General features: G+C 54.6%; 6 protein-coding genes across 6 annotated transcripts; 2 read left to right on the forward strand and 4 right to left on the reverse strand.

Moving 5' to 3' along the window:
• Positions 1-35: 35 nt before the first annotated feature.
• Positions 36-1,553, reverse strand: BO97DRAFT_354745 (F-box protein; the record flags this gene model as incomplete). The annotated part of the gene is made up of 1 exon (XM_025692109.1): positions 36-1,553. The coding sequence occupies one exon, from the start codon at positions 1,551-1,553 to the stop codon at positions 36-38; it is 1,518 nt and encodes a 505-aa protein (XP_025547329.1).
• Positions 1,554-1,985: 432 nt separating this feature from the next.
• On the forward strand, positions 1,986-3,733 carry BO97DRAFT_446346 (putative disulfide isomerase). The gene is made up of 3 exons (XM_025698638.1): positions 1,986-2,267; positions 2,330-2,337; positions 2,430-3,733. The coding sequence occupies exons 1-3, from the start codon at positions 2,115-2,117 to the stop codon at positions 3,646-3,648; spliced, it is 1,380 nt and encodes a 459-aa protein (XP_025547330.1). The 5' UTR covers positions 1,986-2,114; the 3' UTR covers positions 3,649-3,733.
• Positions 3,734-4,066: 333 nt separating this feature from the next.
• Positions 4,067-7,462, reverse strand: BO97DRAFT_354677 (putative capsular associated protein; the record flags this gene model as incomplete). Its single annotated transcript, XM_025692108.1, has 7 exons — positions 4,067-5,639; positions 5,694-6,124; positions 6,176-6,322; positions 6,384-6,797; positions 6,863-7,188; positions 7,282-7,340; positions 7,419-7,462. The coding sequence occupies 7 exons, from the start codon at positions 7,460-7,462 to the stop codon at positions 4,067-4,069; spliced, it is 2,994 nt and encodes a 997-aa protein (XP_025547331.1).
• Positions 7,463-8,950: 1,488 nt separating this feature from the next.
• On the forward strand, positions 8,951-12,752 carry BO97DRAFT_446348 (ribosome biosynthesis protein KRE33). The gene is made up of 2 exons (XM_025698639.1): positions 8,951-12,200; positions 12,317-12,752. Exons 1-2 carry the CDS (start codon positions 9,199-9,201, stop codon positions 12,522-12,524), a joined length of 3,210 nt encoding a protein of 1,069 aa, XP_025547332.1. The 5' UTR covers positions 8,951-9,198; the 3' UTR covers positions 12,525-12,752.
• A 342-nt stretch (positions 12,753-13,094) lies between these two features.
• BO97DRAFT_398714 (glycoside hydrolase family 16 protein) lies at positions 13,095-15,031 on the reverse strand. Its single transcript, XM_025694203.1, has 3 exons — positions 14,364-15,031; positions 13,882-14,305; positions 13,095-13,804 (listed from the first exon to the last, which is right to left on the reverse strand). Exons 1-3 carry the CDS (start codon positions 14,720-14,722, stop codon positions 13,511-13,513), a joined length of 1,077 nt encoding a protein of 358 aa, XP_025547333.1. The 5' UTR covers positions 14,723-15,031; the 3' UTR covers positions 13,095-13,510.
• Positions 15,032-15,548: 517 nt separating this feature from the next.
• Positions 15,549-20,865, reverse strand: BO97DRAFT_473209 (CORVET complex membrane-binding subunit VPS8). Its single transcript, XM_025700212.1, has 3 exons — positions 20,164-20,865; positions 19,673-20,108; positions 15,549-19,617 (listed from the first exon to the last, which is right to left on the reverse strand). The coding sequence occupies exons 1-3, from the start codon at positions 20,497-20,499 to the stop codon at positions 15,656-15,658; spliced, it is 4,734 nt and encodes a 1,577-aa protein (XP_025547334.1). The 5' UTR covers positions 20,500-20,865; the 3' UTR covers positions 15,549-15,655.

Here is a 20,865-nt window from a genome sequence, read left to right on the forward strand (position 1 = left end):
GGCTTTGAATCAATTGTTCATTTGAACCTATCTATCTATCTATCGAATCTGAATACGACCAGTTCGCGATTTCCGTTCTCACCGACTATGTATCTCTCATTTCCGTAGATCTTCCCTCGGCCGGTGAGCTCGAATGCCTCGTCCTGCATGAGCCTGGTATCGGATGTTGGCGTTCGAATACTCAGGAGCATCCGCATATCGAACGGCCACCGAATAGAAGACATATACAGGCAATAACCCACCTGAGCCTTCTCATCATACGCCTCCGAGACAATGGCATAGGACGGTTCGTTCCACGGAGAGGACCGAAGCGGGCTCGTCTGCAAGCTACAGTTACCTCGATAAGGGGGCAGCGAGACATCCACGGCTCGTCTCCAAGCAGGGCCATCACCGAGCAAGGGGATGGTAGTCACCCGCACCTCCGAGGTCCAGTCCGCCGGGCCTCTCCGAACCTGCGGTTCTGGACATCGACTTTCGACGATTTCTATCGAGTAATCATCATCGGTGATAGTGAGACACTGCACCCCTGGGAGGCCTCGTTGTCTGACGGAGTAGAAGCCGAGCTCTCTAAAACCGAGACGCGAGACGATCGGGGGACCTTGATCCTCGGCGCCCTCGCGCAGGCGACCCGTAGGGTCCAATGAGGGCCGATACGATGACGGGGCAGAGATATCCCAGACCGAAAGCGATTCAATCGGGGCATCGTCATCCGCAGTGTACAAGCTGCGGTTGGGCTGCCAGATATAGATCGCATAATGCGTCTTGCTATGAGTAGAGTAGAACCGATCTCGCTCACTCAGCGGATGGCCAAGGAACATGATCTTCCACTCGTTGCGAAATGTGATACTCCATGTGCCGGTGGAGGGCGACTGGGTCACGTCAAACGAGGAGGCAAAGTGCCGATGCACGCCGTCACTGTCGTTGAGCCAGTGAAAGGCCTTGGGCTCGGCCCATTCGACCACCAGCACCCGCTTCTGCAGCCGAAGGCGCCGGACGACCTTCTCTGTGATGATGAACGGCACCATGAACCGTCGGCCACTGTCCAGGTCCATAAGGACTAGACACGCGTGGTCCGCACTCGGATACACCACCAGCCCCTCCTCGTAGGACCAGAAGGACTCCGAGAAGAGGCAGTCCACGCGCTGGACGAGCTGGCTCGCGTGTGTTTCCCACGGCTGGATCGGAAACCATTCCCGCTCGCCCGTGGCGCCGAAGTCATCACACAGGCGATACTTCTGCACGGATTGGGGTTGGCCGCGACGCAGATGGTCGTATCGAGACGCAACCCGGTCGAAGACTTTGCGCCAATGGCCGTCCTCCTTGTCTGCGGGTGACGACTCGTCCGTATCCGTGTCCGTTTCCGTCTGGTGGTCGAGTTCCCGCACCTCTTGGGCTCGCGGGAAGAGCTGTCTCAGCAGCGGGATGAGGTACAGAGGACTACTGAAAGCCTCGTTCCACAGTTTACAGACTCGACGACAGCATATGATGTCTTTGGGCGCAAGCTGGTTAAAAATCATCCAGAAGATCTCGCGGGGCAGTGCTGTCAACAGCATCGTGCCCTCGTGCTCCGGAGCCGCAGACATGGTTTGATGGGCACTTGCGGGGTTGATCAATGTCGTGTGATCATGGAACCACGGACGTTTAATGATAAGGTTGACGAGGCAATGATTGAGCTATGCTCAAGAAGACTTTCGCATTAAGCCTGCCATGGAAAGGCCATGCAAGGATGCAAAAGCGGGGCAGAGCGCATTTGAGCCTGCAGTACCGATTCACACTTGTTTGTTGGTTGTGATATGATAGTGTGTGTATTTTGGTGCTCGGAAATAACAGACTGAAGATGCGGGAATAACACAGAAGGGCCGTCCACCGCCTGCTAGTTGGGGACAATTCCCAAGGCGGTGAGAGGGTCAGTCATACTTTCCGTGTATACATAGAAACCCACCAATTAATCCCAGTCAATGTCACATGCCAAGAGCTTCAGGACACCTTGCTTCAATCCTCCATCTTCTTCCTCTTCCCTGACTGCTGTCAGGAGGTGCAGCTGACCTACTAGAGTACTAACTTGTGTATCATATCTTGTCTCTTTGGTGACCAAATCTATCTGAGATCTCAAGATGCTTCCGCCCAAATCTGCTGTCTTCCTCGCCGCATCTTTGCTGGCGGCTTTGCCCGTCCAAGCTGATGGACTGTACACGAAGAAGTCCCCCGTGCTGCAGGTGACATCCAAGAACTACGACCAGCTCATCGCCAATTCCAACCACACATCGGTACGTTCAGTTCCGTGAGCCCTGTGTTGCTTGCATCCCTAACTAACACCGACTCACCACAGATTGTAGAGTAAGCTCTCCCTCCTCTCCTTCCCTCTCCGTCTCTCCTCCAACTACTCCACGAGGCCAAACAATCTAAACCAACACGAACCCGTTCTCCAGATTCTACGCCCCCTGGTGCGGTCACTGCCAGAACCTGAAACCCGCCTACGAGAAAGCAGCCAAGAACCTCGATGGCCTAGCCAAAGTAGCGGCAATCAACTGCGATGAGGACGCCAACAAGCCGATCTGCGGACAGATGGGGGTGCGGGGGTTCCCGACGCTGAAGATCGTGACGCCCGGCAAGAAGTCCGGCAAGCCGCGCGTGGAGGACTACCAGGGGGCGCGCACGGCCAAGGCGATCGTCGAGGCGGTGGTCGACCGCATCCCGAACCACGTGCGGCGCGTCACAGACAAGGATCTCGAGAGCTGGCTGACTCCCCAGGAGGAAGCGGTCCCCAAGGCGATCCTCTTCACGGACAAGGGCACCACCAGCGCGTTGATCCGGGCCCTGGCGATCGAGTTCCTGGGCTCGATCGAGGTCGCGCAGATCCGCAACAAGGAGACGGCGGCGGTCGAGCGGTTCGGCGTGACCGAGTTCCCCACCCTCGTGCTGCTGCCGGCCGGGAAATCCGAGAAGGAGGATGCCATCGTCTACAGCGGGGATCTGAAGAAGGCGCCGCTGGTCGAGTTCCTGAGTCAAGTCGCCGCGCCCAACCCGGACCCTGCGCCGCTTCCGCCCAAGAAAGCAAAGGCCGCCGCCGCTGACAAGGTGAAGAAGGACGATGATGAGGCCCAGCCCGAGTCCGAGCCAAAGGAGCAGTCGCCCAAGCCTGCCGCCCCTGTCCCTGTCCCCGCCCCTCAGATCGAATCCCTGACGACGCCTGAGGCCCTCGCCGCAGCCTGTCTCGCTCCCAAGTCTGGAACCTGTGTCTTGGCCCTTCTCCCCGAGGAGGCCCAGCCGGAGGCCGAGGCAGCGGAGAGCCCTGCGCAGGTGGTTCTGGCCAGTTTGTCTGAGGTGGCGCACAAGCACGCCCTCCACCACAGCAAGCTGTTCCCTCTGTACGGTGTTTCCGCCACGAACGACGCGGCAAAGACCCTGCGTGCGGCGCTGGAGCTGTCTGAACAGGACCTGGAGGTTGTGGCCGTCAACGGTCGGCGGGGATGGTGGAGAAAGTATGATGCCGCTGAGGGCGATTACAGCCCTGAGCGCGTGGACGCGTGGGTGGATGCCATCCGTCTCGGAGAGGGATCCAAGTCGAAGTTGCCCGAAGGCGTGATCGTCGAGAAGGTCGAGGAGGAAGAAGAGAAGCCAGCGGCGGCGGAGCACGACGAGTTGTAAGATAAGTGATAATCAAGGCCCCGCGAACAATGGGTGCGGCAATGCGTGACTAGCATTAGCCATGATCTTTTAAGTTAAATGAGGCAAGGAAACATGAATCCATAAGTTAATCGCAAGCGTAGCCTATCAACATGTACACGTGATTGATTATCACATTTAAGCTCAACATTTCTACAAGGCCAAAACCGTCACATGAACAAGAAGATTAGAATATATTCCGATCGAAAAAAAAAGGGGTAGAAAGATAAAACAAACAGAAAATGAAGAACAAGGTACAATAGGTAGTAGTATAGTCATTACACATGTCCATCCCCCTTGCTCCACTCCACCCACCCAGACCCTCACATCATCATTATCATTCAATAGTCAGGGGAAGAGCTAGCCTATTAAATCTCAGTAGCTATAGCCATAGCTATGACTATAGCTTGAACCCCAGCTCCTCGCGCCGATCGTCCGTCAACCGGCCCCATTCCAACAAGAGCCGGAAGAAGTAGATCTCCATGTCCTCCTTGCGCAGCACCTGGTTCGCCCACTTCCGGCCTTCCTCGGCAATCCATTGGCCCTCGATGTCGTGGGGTTTGAGGAGGGGAGGCGCTTTCGTCTGGTCGGTCGCGGACGACTCGACCCCGGAGAAATAGGCTAAGGTGCTCCACAGACCGTGGAGGCGGACGTCCACGGGCACGAAATGTAGCCAGGGGGTGATGCGCGTTTCGAACCATTGGCGGAACAGCCCCGTCTTGAAGGGGAGACTGTGACTCTGCAGGAAGGGAAGGAAGCGGCCGCTGAAGCCGGCGCCGTCGGCGTCGAAGAGGTATCGGTTCTGCCAGTGGGTTTGAAAGTCCACGCGGCCCGTAAGGCCAAATTCGGCGGCCTGGTCGTCGCAGTCCTTGCGCCAGCAGCGGACGATTGGGTCGAGGATGTGGACGGTGGTGTCAAGGTGGAGGTCGGAGGAGGGAGACGTGCCCGGGAGAATTTGGTAGCGGTACGAGTCGGTGGTGTTGTCGGTGGTGGGCAAAAAGACGGAGACGTGGTTGTGCGTGTTGTTGTTGATCAGGTGAGTGAGGCGTTGCCGCGGCATGCCTTTCCATTCGCCTGAGTGACTGATACCCTCGCTGGTGCTGCCGATCCAGAACAAGGTGTTCGCCTTGTCGGTGTAGTTTGCATCCGGATATTCCGTGGAGGGTTTGTATTCGATCTTGTCGACGTAGTTCCAAGGACTGGGGAAGATGATGTCGCCGAAGCCGGCGATGGCGCTCTGGCTGAAGACTGGAACGAGTTCCTGCGAGACTTTGAACGAGGCTGGGGACATGAAGAAGCCGTGGAGGTGGGCCAGGTCAGGCTGGTGGCAGATGTCTGTCGCCAGGGCCCAGTCGGAGGGGAACTCGCCAAGGGAGTGAGGCCGAACGCAGCTAATGCAGAGGTGCCGGCGGTCCCATATGCGCTGGGAGCGCGCTTTGGAAGACGGAGGACATGTCGGGCTCACATAGCGGTCGAAGATATTCTTGAAGGAGTTGTCAACAAACATGGTTTCATGCGTTTGATCAGCTGGCTCGATTGGTCGCCACTGGTCGCCACGGTCGGCCGACCATTCATTTGATATTCTATCGTCTCGAAGTTCTGGGTATGACCGAGCTTGGTCCTTGAGGGCGCTTATCTTCTCCCAAGGCACGGCCACACGGGGCTCATCGTTCAAATTAAAAGCCAGATCCATGTCTGGCAGGTGTTCGGCAAACTTCTCGATCATCTTGGCGGCACTAATAACCATCCAAGCATGGGTGGGCTTGATGCCCTCTTGCACCCTGGCCGAGCCATTGCGGATGCTGATGGCACCGATTTCATTGTAAGGGTTTGTGGCCAATTTCTGCGTCATGTCGCGGATTGCTGCAGGCGGCAAAGCGCGGAACGGAAGCAGGTTTTCGTGAATCTCATCAAAGTCGTCGATGACAAGGGAGGATTTATTTGTGGCAAATTCATACCATTTGTCGAAGTTCCTGGTCGAATGTTTAGTCAAGGGTATGGTAAGTAAGGTCTGGACAAGAACCTACGGTGGCGGGTGTTGATTGTATTGCAGACGATACTGCGCGACAGCATCGGCCAGAGTTTGACTGTTGTTGGCCCGATGAAGCCATTTATCATGATGTTGCCTGCCTTCGTAGATGAGCAAGTCAATCGGATGCAAGTGGGCGACACTGCCTTGCTGGGTGACCAGAATGAAGCCAATGCCGGCCATTACGGTCAAAGCAACACGCAAAGTTATGTTAAACCGATAGAGGAATTGCGGTTCCTCTTCCGAGACCGTTCGCGCGTAGAGGAACGACAGCCCTCCAAGATAATTCAAGAGCAGAGCGGCGAAGGCACGGGGAGCGGTGATAAGTGGGAATGGCTGGTGTCCTTCGAACAGGGTCGCAGTCCAGGTGTAATACAAAGAGACAAAGCCAGCCAGCACCGAAAGCCCGACAATGCCATAGTGAGGGACCTGGTCGGGTTAGCAGGTTGCTTTTTCGCGCAACGGATGCGAAGGACTTACTAGCTGAGAAGCAGAGACGACGACACAAGCTACCAGCACACCCTGGCCTATCGCACTCCGCAGAAAATGAGAATTGACAAAGTCATCACCGCCATGAGACTTGATTGTGAGAACGATCACTATTACACCCCAGAATGTAGCCACGCCCTTTCCAAGTTGGTTTTGGTTAGATCTCGTATTCTCCGAACCGATCTTCAGACCGACTCACCAGTAGGCTTAGACCCCAAGATACCAAAGTCTGTTTCCTCCTGCCGTCACGAGGTCGTGTTCCTTCATTGGACAATTCAGCAGCACCAATCAAGATTGAGCAGTCGAGGACGACGCTTAGCACTCTCAACGTGTGTAGTCGCGAAAACTGGCCCGACACCGTGGCGCAGATGTATGTCGATTCTCGTCCTTTATCAAATGCCACCGCTAGGTATCCGCTTGCCAGCAGGCAAGCCGCTGACGCGACATAACGCAACTGGCCGCGAAAGGCGAAGAAATGTATGCGACTGGCAATAGTCGCTATTGTGCGAAGTGGCGCATTTTGGGGCTCTTCAGGAGCGGCCCATTTTGTTGCGGACCGACCACGCTGATTGCGCCAATAGTCATAGATAGCGATGAAAAGGGGGATTGTATACTAAGGCCAAGACATTGAAGTTTAGCGCTGCCTTCTGCATATGTCCTGTATGCCAGCGCACTTACCGCGTAACCGTCCGGCGCGCATTCAATGTTTGTGGTTATCTGGCGATAAAGACCAATCCGGACGCAGCCAAGCACGGAGATTAGGCCGATTCTGAACCATCGAGACAGGTTGCGCGTCTTCGAAGGACCAATACTGCTACTGCTGCTTTCCAGACTGATCGGCGACGAAGGTTCATCAATGGCTTGGTCGCGTTCTGCCAAAGGTATGACGCTGTACTTGTGGACGGAGGATGCCGGGTTGGGGATGCGATTGACGATCCGGCTTAGTATCAGGAGGGAGAACCCAGCGATGAGACATGTTATCACAGCGGTGTTGAGGGGATGATCTGAGGGGAGTGTTAGCGAGCCGGGCTGTGGCTGCACGATGCGCCCCGAGACCTCGAACTACACAATTTCTCCATGGGATGGACGGAATTTACCGAAAGCAAAAGTGGTGGAGTAAGACGTTGCAAGAAAGGTGCAGCTAAGCAGAAAGATTCTAAGGCAGGTGAATCTCAATTAGCACGCATGGAAATCTAAGGGAGGCAGATGATCGGAAGTTGTGGCCGCAACTCACCCCACAGAGGCCTTGAGCCCCGTCTCAGCGGAGAAGTGTACCATTCCGAATCAGACAATCATGAGTACGCAGGTCGCATAGCCATTCTTGCATGGATTAATCGTTCATTTCATGCAGCGCATTGAGATTATGATGTGAACTACCGAAAAGGCCAGGGCGACAGGTGGGAAGAGGAGAAACGCGTGGAAAGGAAAGAGAGAGTTAAGGGACCCAGTGGCCAAAAGGTTTCGGCTTGGTGTTTTTGGGGGGGGGGAGGAAGAAGAGAAGAGGAGAGGAGAGGAGAAGAGTGGAAAATGGCTGGGGCAATCCCGCACGGGTAGCAGTGGAGACGTCAGGACTTGCACTTCTTCGGTGTCTTCCTTCTTCCGATCTTATGAATGAATCATGGATAAATCAGGGGAGAGGAAAAGAGACAAAGGGGGCCGAAGGAGGGGGGAAGAGGGGGAAGAAGGAGGAGAGAAAAGAAGCAGAGCAAGGGGATTAGAGAAGAGAAAAGAGACTACTGATGCCAAGATTGGTCAAGCAAGCCAGCAGCCAGCCAAGTAACAAGCAAGCAAACAAACAAGCAAGCAAGCAGAGCAAAAGAAGAGGAGAAGCTGACACGGAAGGGAAAGGAAAGGAAGAAATTGAAGAAGGTTGTTCTGGCCCATGGATCAAAGGGTTGCAATCTGGCCATCATCGACTAGTCATTAGCCTTTTAGTAAATAGTCTTTCGGTCTCTTTCTCTCATGCACGTCAGCATTGAGACTGGAATGTCACTAATGTCTTCTCATCTACGTACAATCTCCGTAGGTAGACTTCAGTAGTGAGTGAGTATTCTCCGTCAGGGTCCAGCCCATTCATCTTCCTTCCTGATCGGCAAAGTTCCAAGACAAGTCCACGCGTCTGGCAATGCCAGTCTCAGCTGCGACTATCCCCAAACTGGCATCTGCCCCTGTGATCTGGGACGGTCTTGTCTCGTCACAGTTCAGACAGATGTCGTCCGCATCGATCGACTCTCGGTCATCATATTAGAACCTTGTTTTTCCGCTCCTGATGGTCTACTATCAAATCTCGGTCCATGAGAATCCAAGGCGGCTGATCGGGGTTGGGAAGCACGGGCCCTAAAATAGCAACCGGTTAATTTCCCATGCAGCTCCACTGGGGGCTAGCTGTGTGAAGTCCGTCCCTGGCTGTCGCAGAACCAGTCAGTGGTAACAGAATGTATGTAGACTGCATGTGAACCTTGGGGAAGAATTATCGAACAATTGACAGAGCGTATGTCTGTATGATTGTCTCGGACATTCGGCCAAGTCTCCGTTCTGTTTGGCAAAGGCAGCCTTGCCAAGGATCACGTGAATAACGCTCCCGCAGATAAGAACCGCTATACCACTTTGAGATTAGCCACACTCAGGCACCGTGTAAGGCACGTGCTGGGAGGGCGGTATCATTTACAGTAAGCGGTGGCACTTGGCAGTTGCGGCCCGGTCGCCGATAACTTTTTTTTTCTGGCGCAGAACCGCCGCTTGCCAATTCTACATGTAGCAAGAGAGTGTGATCTCAGTCCCCAGCACTTGGCCATCTGTCTTCTCTCTGTTCTTGAGGACCTGGTCTGTGTCTCGGTCAATCAAACTGCTGTGCGGTGTCCCGATCGGTTCTCACAGACAGCACTTCCGGCACGAGTCTGTGATTTCCGCCGCCGTCGACGAATTTTCCTCCGACCGGCTGGAAGCATTGCGCTCGGAATTCCGCCAATTGGCCCTTCTACGATAAGAGTACAGGAAGAGATCACATCGCCATCATGCCTCGCAAGGCCATTGATTCGCGTATTCCGGCGCTCATCCGGAACGGCGTTCAAGAGAAGAAGAGAAGCTTCTTTGTCGTCGTCGGCGACCGCGCTAAGGATGTTATCGTCAATTTGCACTACATCATGTCCAGCGTCGACGTCAAGCAGAACAAGTCTGTTCTGTGGGCTTACAAGAAGGATCTACTGGGATTCACTAGTCACCGCAAGAAGCGCGAGGCTAAGATCAAGAAGGAGGTCAAGCGCGGTATCAGAGAGCCGAACCAGGAGGACCCGTTCGAGCTGTTCATCACCCTCAACCAGATCCGCTATGTCTACTACAAGGAAACGGAGAAGATTCTCGGTAACACGTATGGCATGTGCATTCTCCAGGACTTCGAAGCCATGACGCCCAACCTGCTCGCCCGCACTGTCGAAACCGTCGAGGGAGGTGGTATTGTTCTGCTGTTGCTGAAGGGCATGAGCAGCTTGAAGCAACTCTATACTCTGTCGATGGACATTCACTCACGGTACAGAACCGAGGCGCATGACGATGTGGTGGCTCGATTCAACGAGCGTTTCATCCTTTCCCTGGGCAGCTGCGACTCCTGCCTTGTTCTGGACGACGAAATGAACGTTCTTCCTATCTCCGGAGGCAAAAACGTCAAGCCGCTGCCGCCCCCCGAATCGATTGACGAGAACAACACGGGCACTAAGAAGGAGTTGAAGGAAATTAAGGAGAGCCTGGAAGAGTCTCAGCTGGTTGGGCCCCTGGTCAAGCTGGCCAAGACCGTGGATCAGGCGAAGGCGCTTCTTACCTTCGTGGATGCGATTGCCGAGAAGACGCTTCGCAGCACGGTGACATTGACTGCCGGCAGAGGTCGCGGTAAGTCGGCGGCGCTTGGTGTCGCCATTGCGGCTGCGGTGGCCCATGGATACAGCAACATCTTCATCACCTCGCCCAGCCCAGAGAACTTGAAGACTCTTTTCGAGTTCGTGTTCAAAGGTTTTGATGCGCTCGGCTACATGGACCATGTCGATTACACCATTTTGCAGTCGACGAACCCCGATTTCAACAAGGCTATTGTTCGCGTCAACATCCACCGTCAGCACCGCCAGACCATTCAGTACATCCAGCCGCAGGATGCTCATGTTCTGGGTCAGGCTGAATTGTTGGTTATCGATGAGGCTGCCGCCATTCCTCTGCCCTTGGTCCGCAAACTGATGGGCCCGTACCTGGTGTTCATGGCTTCCACAATCAACGGTTACGAAGGAACCGGTCGGTCTCTTTCGCTGAAGCTGATTCAGCAGCTTCGTGAGCAGTCCAGAGGAGGACTGAAGACCAATGGTGAGGAGGGAATCGATGTCGCTGATCGGGCGACCGGCAAGGCGGCCAAGAACGCCGACAAGGGTCTGGGTGGCCGTTCGCTCCGCGAGATTACCCTTGCTGAGCCTATTCGTTACGCTCCCGGCGATTCGGTGGAGAAGTGGCTGAACAAGGTCTTGTGTCTTGACGCGACTTTGCCCAAGTCCCGGATGAACACCCAGGGCTGCCCCCACCCATCGCAGTGCCAACTGCTCCAAGTCAACCGTGATACCCTATTCTCCTTCCACCCTGTCTCCGAGAAGTTCCTGCAGCAGATGATGGCCCTCTACGTGGCCAGCCACTACAAGAATACCCCTAATGATCTCCAGCTTATGAGCGATGCCCCCGCGCACCAGTTGTTTGTCCTTGTCCCTCCCATTGACGAGGAGGCCACGAAGCTTCCCGAGCCCCTTGTTGTGATCCAGGTTGCGCTGGAAGGTCGCATCAGCAGACAGAGCGTTCTCAACAGTTTAAGCCGCGGTCAACGAGCCGGAGGAGACCTGATTCCCTGGTTGGTCAGCCAACAATATCAAGATGAAGACTTCGCCGGCCTCTCCGGTGCCCGAGTGGTCCGCATCGCCACGAACCCCGAGTACCTCAACATGGGCTACGGTTCCCGCGCGTTGGAGCTGCTGACCGACTTCTACGAGGGCAAGTTCACCAGTCTGTCAGAGGATGCCGTGGAGACTCCGGAGGAGATGGTCCGCGTGACGGACGAGGAACTCGCCAACTCCAATCTCCTGGACGACAACATCCAAGTCCGCGACATCCACAAGATGCCTCCCTTGTTCGGCAAGCTTTCCGAGCGCCGCCCCGACGCTCTGGACTATCTCGGTGTCAGTTTCGGTCTGACCCCCTCTCTGCACAAATTCTGGAAGCGGTCCTCCTTCTCTCCAGTCTACCTCCGCCAGACTCCCAACGACCTGACCGGCGAGCACTCGTGCGTGATGCTGCGCACGCTTGCCACCGGCCCCAACGACGCCAGCTGGCTGGGCGCGTTCTCGCGGGATTTCCACAAGCGGTTCAACTCGCTCCTGTCGTACCAGTTCCGCGAATTCCCCTCGGTACTGTCGCTCAGCATCTGCGAGTCCGCCAACGCCGGCGCCAAGCTCGACATCTCCTTCACTCCGCTCCCCCTGACCAAGGCCGACCTGGACCGCGCCTTCTCTCCCTTTGACCTCAAGCGTCTCGACAGCTATGCCAACAATCTCCTCGACTACCACGTCATCCTGGACATGGTCCCCACGATCGCCGAGTACTATTTCTCCGGCCGCCTCAGCGGCAAGGTCAGCCTCTCGGGCGTGCAGCAATCAATCCTCCTGGCCATCGGTCTGCAGCGCAAGAACCTCGAGGCCCTCGAGAAAGAAATCAACCTGCCGTCCTCGCAGCTACTGGCCATGTTCCTGAAGATCATCCGCAAGATGTCGACGCACTTCCGTGCCGTCATCGAGGGCGCCGTCGCCGAGACCCTCCCGGCCGAGAAGGCCGCCATCGCCGCGCAGAGCGCCACGGAGGCGCACGACGAGGTGATGGACGACCGCTTCAAGCCCCTGGAAACGGAACTCGATGACGAGCTCCGCGAGGGCGGCCAGCAGATCGACGAGGAGCTGCGCGAGAAGCAGCGGGCACTGATCGACGCCTTGCCTCTTGAGAAGTGAGTCACACCCCTCCTTACCAACTCAAACTCCCCAACCCGACCATACTCCCCCCCCGTTCCACTCCCTCCTCGACCCGGACCGGAACGAACAATAACTGATTTACAGCCTCCAGATACGAAATCAACAACGGTAGCACCGCATGGGACGAAGCCGAGAAGCAGATCCGCACCGGCGGCACCTCAACCGTCAGCGTCAAGTCCTCCAAGCAAACCAAGCGGAAGAAGGGCGAATCCGCCCGCGAGATCTACGACCAGGAGATTGACTCCAAGAGACAGAAGATCATCAAGAAGGGCACGGAGGGCCGCAAGAAGAAGCACTAGATCAGCAGCAGCAGCAGTAGTAGTTGTAATGAAAGCCGCGGGAACACAATCAAAAAGCTTGAGCCTTACACACAACCCTTATTCTATGATATGAAGACTTTTTATATTTCTCTTGTCTGGTCTATTCGCAACATCCGTGGTTTTCTCAGGTGTGTGTACGTCTGGGTTTTGGTGGGTTGGCCAGGTCACTCTTCCCAATGGGACTGGCTGCATTCGAAAGTAATGGTGTTGATATTGTTCGGATGGTTTGTAGTTCCGGCATGGTTGTTATTTCTTGGTTTTTCTTTTGAATGTGGTATCTGTGTATATAGAATACCCTGGTAGAGATCTGTTAGATCAAAAGTTTCACATCCTTTTACGCTACTACTGACTACCATTTGCATGCCTCTCCCTACTAGGTAGTCACGCGTGGACGAAGAAGGCGTGTTGTATGTTTCCAGTACGAAAGTATCATACCCTTTTTGAATGAAGAAAGCATTTTAATAGCAACATAACAACAAGCAGAACCCTTTCAAAACGAGAGTAGAGTATATATTACCAACGCATATATACAAAGTGTATATGACCCGCCCGCTAGATCTATTCCCTCCCTCAAACCATCATTCGAAAATCCTGAGTTGGTCCAGCCAAAAACGAGCGTCTTGAATCTCTGAAAAGAAACCACGAAGGCGATGCGTATATCCATCTACCGTCTTCGCCAAAAACGAATGAATAGCCCTCTTCCTAGCTTCCCCTCCCGGTAAGCGAATGCGAACTGCAAGGTAAGTCGGTGCACAGGGTCCCTCATATCCCAGAAACGAATGTGAAGAAAAAAAGGAAGGAAGAAAGCAAGGATTGAATATGTCAAGTGAAGCGAATGTCCCTGGGTCTCGAACCCGAAAAAAAAAAACACCAACAACAGAACCAACCCGAAGCAGAGCCAAACGAATCGAGGAACCATCTAAGTAGTCTATCTTCTACCGACCGTATCTCGTTCTATCGTGAAATCACCCGCGGAAAGCATATTCGTATCCCCCGGGACCTCTTCGGCCCTTTTTAATAAATGCCGGCCCGCGGCCCATCTGCGACATGCCTGGCCAGCGTCTTGACGTGGTTGAATTGCGCACGCTGTTGATGCTGCTATCCTGGTAGACTTTCAGCGATTTGATCGTCCAGTACGCATCTTGGAATGCAGACGGGTTGTTCGCCACGTAGTCTGTGCAGGAACTTGCGTAGGAGGCGCAGGACCCCGAACTCCAGACGTTCCCGGCCCAATCGCCGCAGAAGGTGGTGTCGAAGACCTGCATACTAAGTATTAGCAAAGTCGAGGACCCGGCAGAAAAGGGATTAGGTAAATGGGGTGGTTGGGGAGGTGTACAATCTGCATGGCGCTGAAATGCGAGTCTATATCACAAGAACCGGCAAAGTTGGCGGCTGGTGTTCCCCAGGAGGACGGGGTGGGACTGCCACTTGTGATATCAGAGGGAATGCTGCCCCGGGGGAAGAACCAGATCTTGATGGCGGAGCTTGTCCATTCGGTGGCGTAGACACCACCTCCGAGAGAGTTGAAGGCCGATCCGTAAGACTGGGAGCTGGGGGAGGTGATGCTGCAGCCCGCGTTGCTAGACTGATCCGGAGCATAGACATAGCAGTTGCTGGTCGTCAGGGTGCCGGTGAAGCCAGAATTGTTGATCGTGCATCCGTCGCTGGTGTGCAGGGTCATCAAGTCATCGGTCTGCTGATTGACGCCTTCGATGATGTCAATCTCTCCGTTGTTCGGCCAGTTGGAGCCAAGGAGCCAGCTGTTTTCCGTTCGGTTAGGAAGTTAGGGACACACTTGTACATCCAAGGGCAACTCACAATGCGGGCCAGGTGCCGCAAATTCCACCAGGCATATGCGCCAGGTCCACAATAAACAGCCCGTGGGTATACTGGCTGTTGCTGGTGATGCGCACGCTCTCCCGGCCGCTGCTGGCCACATTGGTGTGGTCCACGCCCATGTAGACCGAGCCATCAGCGTTAGTTGAGATCAGGCCGCCGCTCTGAGCGGTGGATTGGCCAACATAGCTGACGAACCCGTGGGTAGGATCCGTGTCAGTGTAAAAGCTAAAGCGGTCAAAGAAGGACGAGCTGGTATAGTCATCCAGCAATGTATATCTTGCATTACCAATCTGCACCGTAAGGCCAAGAGCCGTCAGGAGGGCAGTACCAGTCCGCATGGCGCCTATAGAAGGAATGTATGGCGCAATGCAAGGTGAATGAGTGTTATCTCCGAGTCGCTAAGGAGTGGATAGGTAGCAGGACTACCTCTTGATAGAATGAATGAAGACTAACAGCCCAGCTGTAAGGACAATGAAGTGTGAACCAAAGGAGTGTTGCAGAACTGTGATGGTCTTGTAGTTCCGCTGTCTGCGACGGACTTGAAGCAACCATATATAGACCAGGACTCCTTTCTCCTGCGCGAACCCGCAACGTACAAGCTCATCCACTAGTGAACCGTGGCGTCAGCCATGATCCACCCAGCAGACCAGACCTTGAGACCTGTCGCATGGCGTGAATGGCAGTCGGGGGCAGATGGCAGGCCCATGTGCGCGTGGATATGTCACGGATTGATGGGGAGGATGTATGATTAAGCGCAAATGAACGCCGCTGACCAGTGATAAGACAGGACGAGGATTAGACTCAATTTCGTCAGGGGATCCAAGGCCAAGTAAAAAGGGAGGACTCGAGCCCAATGGTTGACAGTGCATGGAGTGGGCGTCAAATAGCGGCGGGTGAGGAATGCAAGCTCGTCAATGCAGAGCGAATCGTCGGCGATTTTCGGCCTGCCGCGAAGCACACGCGCAAAGCTAGTAGCCACGCCCGTCCCTCGATCGGCGCTTTCCCGCCTGTCTCCGGGGGGGGAACAAGCAGGATTGGCAAACAAATGAATAAAGGAAAATGGTGAAGGAGGGAAGTAGACTCACCCCGATTCATGAGGCGTCTTTCCCGCTGTTCTTCGCACCGGGCGTCCCATACGCCCGGTCATTCAGCATCAGCCAACGCGCAACAAAGAAAATGTGGTAAAGATCGACAAGATAGAAACAGACTATAAAGGAAATAGGATTAAATAGAATTTGACGGGTCATTATCACATGCCAATCGCTCGTTCACTATGTATGTACAGGGCACACCAGGCACGACAACACCTCCAGGTCCGAACCGCCACGGAATGATTGACGGGAATGGTTCTGAGCAGCATCAGTTTGCTCGACGTCCAGAATACAACGACGATGATACAGATGTCGACAGGAGAAAACCACGACAGATCCGGCAGGCTGCTCGGAACCGTCCGCATTCGCAGAAGCCAAGCCATCCGGAGAGTCCGCATGGCCTTCCAGTAAATGTCGCGGCTGACCTACGTCGGCCGCCTTTCCCTTCCCCCGCGCGGTCGCAGGATCATTTTGGTCGTGGAGCCGTTTTGCAAGACGGTTTTGCTGCGTCGTTGCTTGTTTTTGCTCCCAGGCCTGCCAGTACTGGGGTCCAACCCCAGGTCCCCAGATGCGCTGTCGGCAGATCTCACATACCTGGCCGCGTGGTCGCCATCCCCGCTGGCGCAGTCGTGTCACCTCATCCACGTGCACAAATAAGTCCCGGTCGAGCATGCCGTTCGCAAGAGCCAGTAGTGATTTTTCGTAAGTGTATGCGGAGAATATCGACGCCAGCACCGCCCGCAGCTCAAGCAGGGATGGCGACCAGCTTGCAGCCCTCGTGAGGAAGGCACGCAGGATTCGGAGAAAGGCGACATCGCTGCGTTCGCTGGTTGACGGCCCTCCACTCCGCACCGTGCTGGCGAGCAGGGCGGTAAATACCTGCTGGACCAGGGAACGGAAGGCTGTCATCAAGTGAGATGGAGTTGCGGCCACTGGAGCATCGCCTGCTCTTGCGGTTTCTTTGGGCATCAAGCCAAAGACACCACTGGCAATGCGCACCACAGCCTCTATCAAATCGAGCCAGAGGGCTTCATCAAACGACAGAGGCAGCTCGACAGCTCCTTTATTGAAGCCATTCTTCTCAACTGCTCGGGAATTCTTGGCCGTGCTCGTCTGGCCCCGACAGAGCCAAGTGCCGACACGGGTATATTTCTCCAATGATTCTACAAGGTGGTCAGTGGCTTCGGTGGTGCTTGCAGAATCTGGACTGTCGTTGATGTTCTGTAAAATGCCCACGAGGCCAGACTCAAGCTTCCCCAAATGTGTGATGAGACGGTCCATAGCTGCTCGAACCTGGCCTTGACGAGCCAACAAGATGACTGCGGCGTCCACTACACCGCTCTCCTCCATGGAAGGCAGCAGCTCCTCCAGACGTACGTCACCTATACGCAGATCATCGACAAAATCGGCCACTCGAGAAGGATCATACTTGCAGAGCAGCTGCACGTACCGCTCGATCATCCAGTTCTCGATAGGTTTGGATGGTCGGCCCTCCGTCACAGACTGCAGAGCAATCCCAACGATAACGCCCAAGTACTGGTATTGTCGATAGGGATCTTGTTGTAGGGCGTTCAAAAAGGTCTCGTGTGTTTCTGGAGCAAAGGCATGCATGGTATGGGCGGCTCGTTCGACGTTGATCGCGGCAAGCTGACCAGCATGGGTTTTTACCACGTCAAGAACATCCCTTTTCTGCTTTTTGCCCAGACCGGAGCCAGGACGAAGGCAGTCTTGCAGGCACGTAAAAACGGCTTCTTGCTCATTGAGGTCTTCGAGATAGGTCAAGATGAGTTCGGGGTATTGCTTCTCCGAACGATACGTCGATTTCAAGATCCGGAGAAACCGAGCTTCCTTGAACAACGGTATCATTCCTTGCACATCAGGAGGATGATAGATAGATAAGAGGTACTCAGCGCTGAGTTCACAGTCGTCCGCCATGGCCGGGTCTGGATATCGACAAAGTCGTTCGAGGACCTGATGAAGTGTGCTGCCCGAGAGAAGAATGTATTGAGGGTATTTGGGAAGATTGCGAGCAACAAACATGTCTAACCAAATGGTATCCGATGCATCAAAGGACGAGGAAGTCATGATTTGTAGTAGGACACTGATCAAATACTGTCGATTGACTGACACCCCGTGCGACGGGACTTCATCGGGCTCCTGGTCATTCAGAAAACTGTCTTCAAACGCTTCGTTCATCATGCTCATAAAGCTAGCTGTGTCAAATCTCAACATGGTCCGCAGGTCTGGGAATGTCTCAGAGGCTTCCTCTCGCCCTCTGCCGGAAGGGTTTCCAGAGAACAAATGATCGTACAAGGCCGCCTTGACTCGATTGGCATCCGTCTCCTCCATGTCATCGCCAGTAGGATAGACCCGACCAGTGAGGACAAAAGAAAGATAAGGGAACACTTTCATCGCATTCGTGTATTGTGTAATGTCGTTAGCAGAGTCTCCGTTAGTCAAGGCCTCTTGGGTTGGTATGAGCCCCAAGAGCTCCTGCAGTGGACCCACATAGTCCCCAAGGCAGCGATTCCAGACATAAATGAATGCGTCGTACAAGTTGTAGTGCTTGCAGAGCGTAGTGGTCTGGTCGATATCCATAGTGGCCGTGTCCAGTAGGCAGATGATTTCTTCCAGTCTGCTGGCTGTGTGGTTGGTCGCGAAATGATTGATTAAAGCTTTGACAGCCGTAGGAGGAAGAGAGCGAACAGTTCCCTCGACAATGTATGACTCAAGTGCGTCCAGGAAGATGCCTTGCGAGTCACTTTCTTCAAACCAGGTGAAAACTTCGTCCCAGAGATAATTCAACTCGGACATGCAAACACAAGCAGCTATAGAAACCTCGGCCAGTTCCTGGAGCTGTGTATTCTCAAGCATTTCATTACTCGCCTCTGCGTTGCGGCCGAATGCATATTTTAGCGATGCAGAAATCATTTCCAGGAGCTTTTCTCGAACCAAAGGCTGCCTCAATGCGTCCTCTTCCGGGAGGCCAATCGTGAGCTTCTCAGCACTACCTTGGTAGTAGGAGGTCGCCACCTGGATGGCTCCAATGAAGTCGCCTGCCTCCATGAGGGCAAGTAACCTATCAGCCCAATTTGAGAGACCTCCGATAAGAAGTTCATTATAGCCCAGTAGGAACAAGCGCCCCTTATAAGAGCGAAAACTCATAAAGAATGCATCGGCGACCACACCATGCATCGTTGTATCCTCCTCATTGAACTGTTCGACCAGGCTATGGAGCTGAGCGGAGAACAAATCCACATGGTAGATGTGCCGATTAAGCAAATCAACCGCTTCCGTAACACGCATGGTGTGATCCTCGAGGATGAGCAACTGTTGCGTGATCGTAAGCACCGCCATCACTGAGCGACTCAGCCATTGAACAGCTACAATGGCCTCGTCAGCTTTCCATCTGCTTCGTGGTCTGAACGCAAGGCTTGGGGGTCGGTCCCGGTTCGGAGGTTCGTCCGTTTCCACCTCCAAGACGTCTAGCACCGTCAACACATTAGACCAACAATAGACCAGCTTCGTCCGCGACGTTTCGTGTTCTGTACCCTTCAGCCGAATTGCCGGAAACCAGGCCAGCGCTCCAGTCATTGCGCCATGGGCAGCAACCTCCTTTGGGCGAGGCGCTTTATGTTGAGTTTGGGCGACGGGTGTCGTTGACACGATTACTAGAAGATAGGGCGTGAGCATAGCAACCAGACCCAGGGAGTCGGTCGGCTGCTCAACGTTGCCCAAAGGAAGAGGCGAAAAGGCCAGGACTGAGCTGGGCTTGCGTGGCCGGAATCCTTCTGCGTAAACCTGGGGATAGCGGCCCAAGATCCTACTTGTCTTCACCGTCCGTCCGACTGCGCCCATTCCACGTGTGGCTAAGTGCGAAAAGGCCATTCCTCGTTTATCGGCAGACACAAGCGCAGTGCGTCGGGTACCCAAGAAGCCCACATGAATGACCGGAGACCCTGCGATATGACCATCTGCTGGACGATCATCGATCTGACTTGCCGGTATCGGGGGTATGTGAAGGAAGGGTCGAGCAGATCGCGAAATTTCCCAGGTAAAGATATCGCCGGACTGATGGCCTCCGGCAACCGTGGAGTGGTCCGCAGAAAGCGCCAGGGATGCGATCGCGCCGCATTCGACAGCTAAATCTACAGTTAGTACATTATCAGTGCGAGCCAAGGCGTCGTTGAAGCTTACCTTTCGTCCCTAGGCCAACAATTGTCTTGAGGTTCTGCTGGTAATCGAAGACGAGGATTATTCCCTTGGAAGTTCCGACCACGATTGATGTTGAGACCGCCATGCAAGTCGGATGGCCAAAGTTTCGCTTTCCCGCTTCGGAGAACGCCTGGCCGTTGATTTTTCTTAGCTTGGTCCATCGCACGACATCCCAGGGGCCCTGAGGCGTACCGGGCCCCGAGTCCACGGTGCCAGGAGATAGGTGACTGGTGACGGAGGATTTGCGAGAGTGCAAGTGCGCTAGAAATGGCGACGCCGATCGGAGGTTACCGATTGAGCTGGAAGATAGTCTGGACTGGAAACGAAGGTCGAATGGGCGATGGGAGGGGCTGGGGCTGAGTCGAGGCGAGCCTCGGAAGGCCAACGCGCTGCTGCTTCGCGACGATACGATGGAGCCCTATAGCGATCAATCAGCCACGGACCACAACCGCAAAATGACAGTTGCGACGCACATGGAGGGAGGGAGTGTCGTCCGGGATTGAAAGAGTCTCATCAACACTACCGGGAGCGCCGGGCTGCCCGGAACGCGGTGTAGAGGGAAGATCGGTCGTATCGGGGTCAACAGCAGGGAGTGGTTTGACGGAGGAGGCATGATTCTCGCTGGTCAGATCTGGCAGGTCTTCTTCGACGGCGAAAGCCATTGAATCCGACGTCGACCCTTGATGGGAGTCAACAACATGGTCGGTGAGACCGTTGCGGGTCGGCGGGGAGGGTGCATCGTCGTCTGGTCCCAAGTCGAGCTCATCCTCTCGTGCCCAGTCATTGCTGGCCTCGATCATGGAGCTCATCGGCAGCAGATTCGAATGACCATCTCTCCCAATTTGTTTTCGGAAGAACTAAGATGTGAAGTTAGGGTGGCGGGAGTATGACGAGGCCGTAACGAGCTGGGAGTGTGAGAAGAGAGTGGGAAGATGAATGAAGGCAGGCCTGGCAGTTGTCACGAAGGCTAAACTGGAGCGGGCGATAGGCGCTAAGTCCGAGTGGGGACGAAAACCGGAGAACGCAACCCGTTACCATGAACCCAGCCAGGCAGTAAGGCAGAATGTCCAGCTCATTCTTCAGGAGAAGACAAGAGATGAAATTCTTCCCTATTATTGCTTTCGTCTGGTCGAGAAGCGAAAAGAACTTTGAGACGTTGAGGAGCAGGTGGAGGG

Source organism: Aspergillus homomorphus, assembly GCF_003184865.1.
Source record: "Aspergillus homomorphus CBS 101889 unplaced genomic scaffold BO97scaffold_52, whole genome shotgun sequence".
Lineage (NCBI taxonomy): Eukaryota > Fungi > Ascomycota > Eurotiomycetes > Eurotiales > Aspergillaceae > Aspergillus > Aspergillus homomorphus.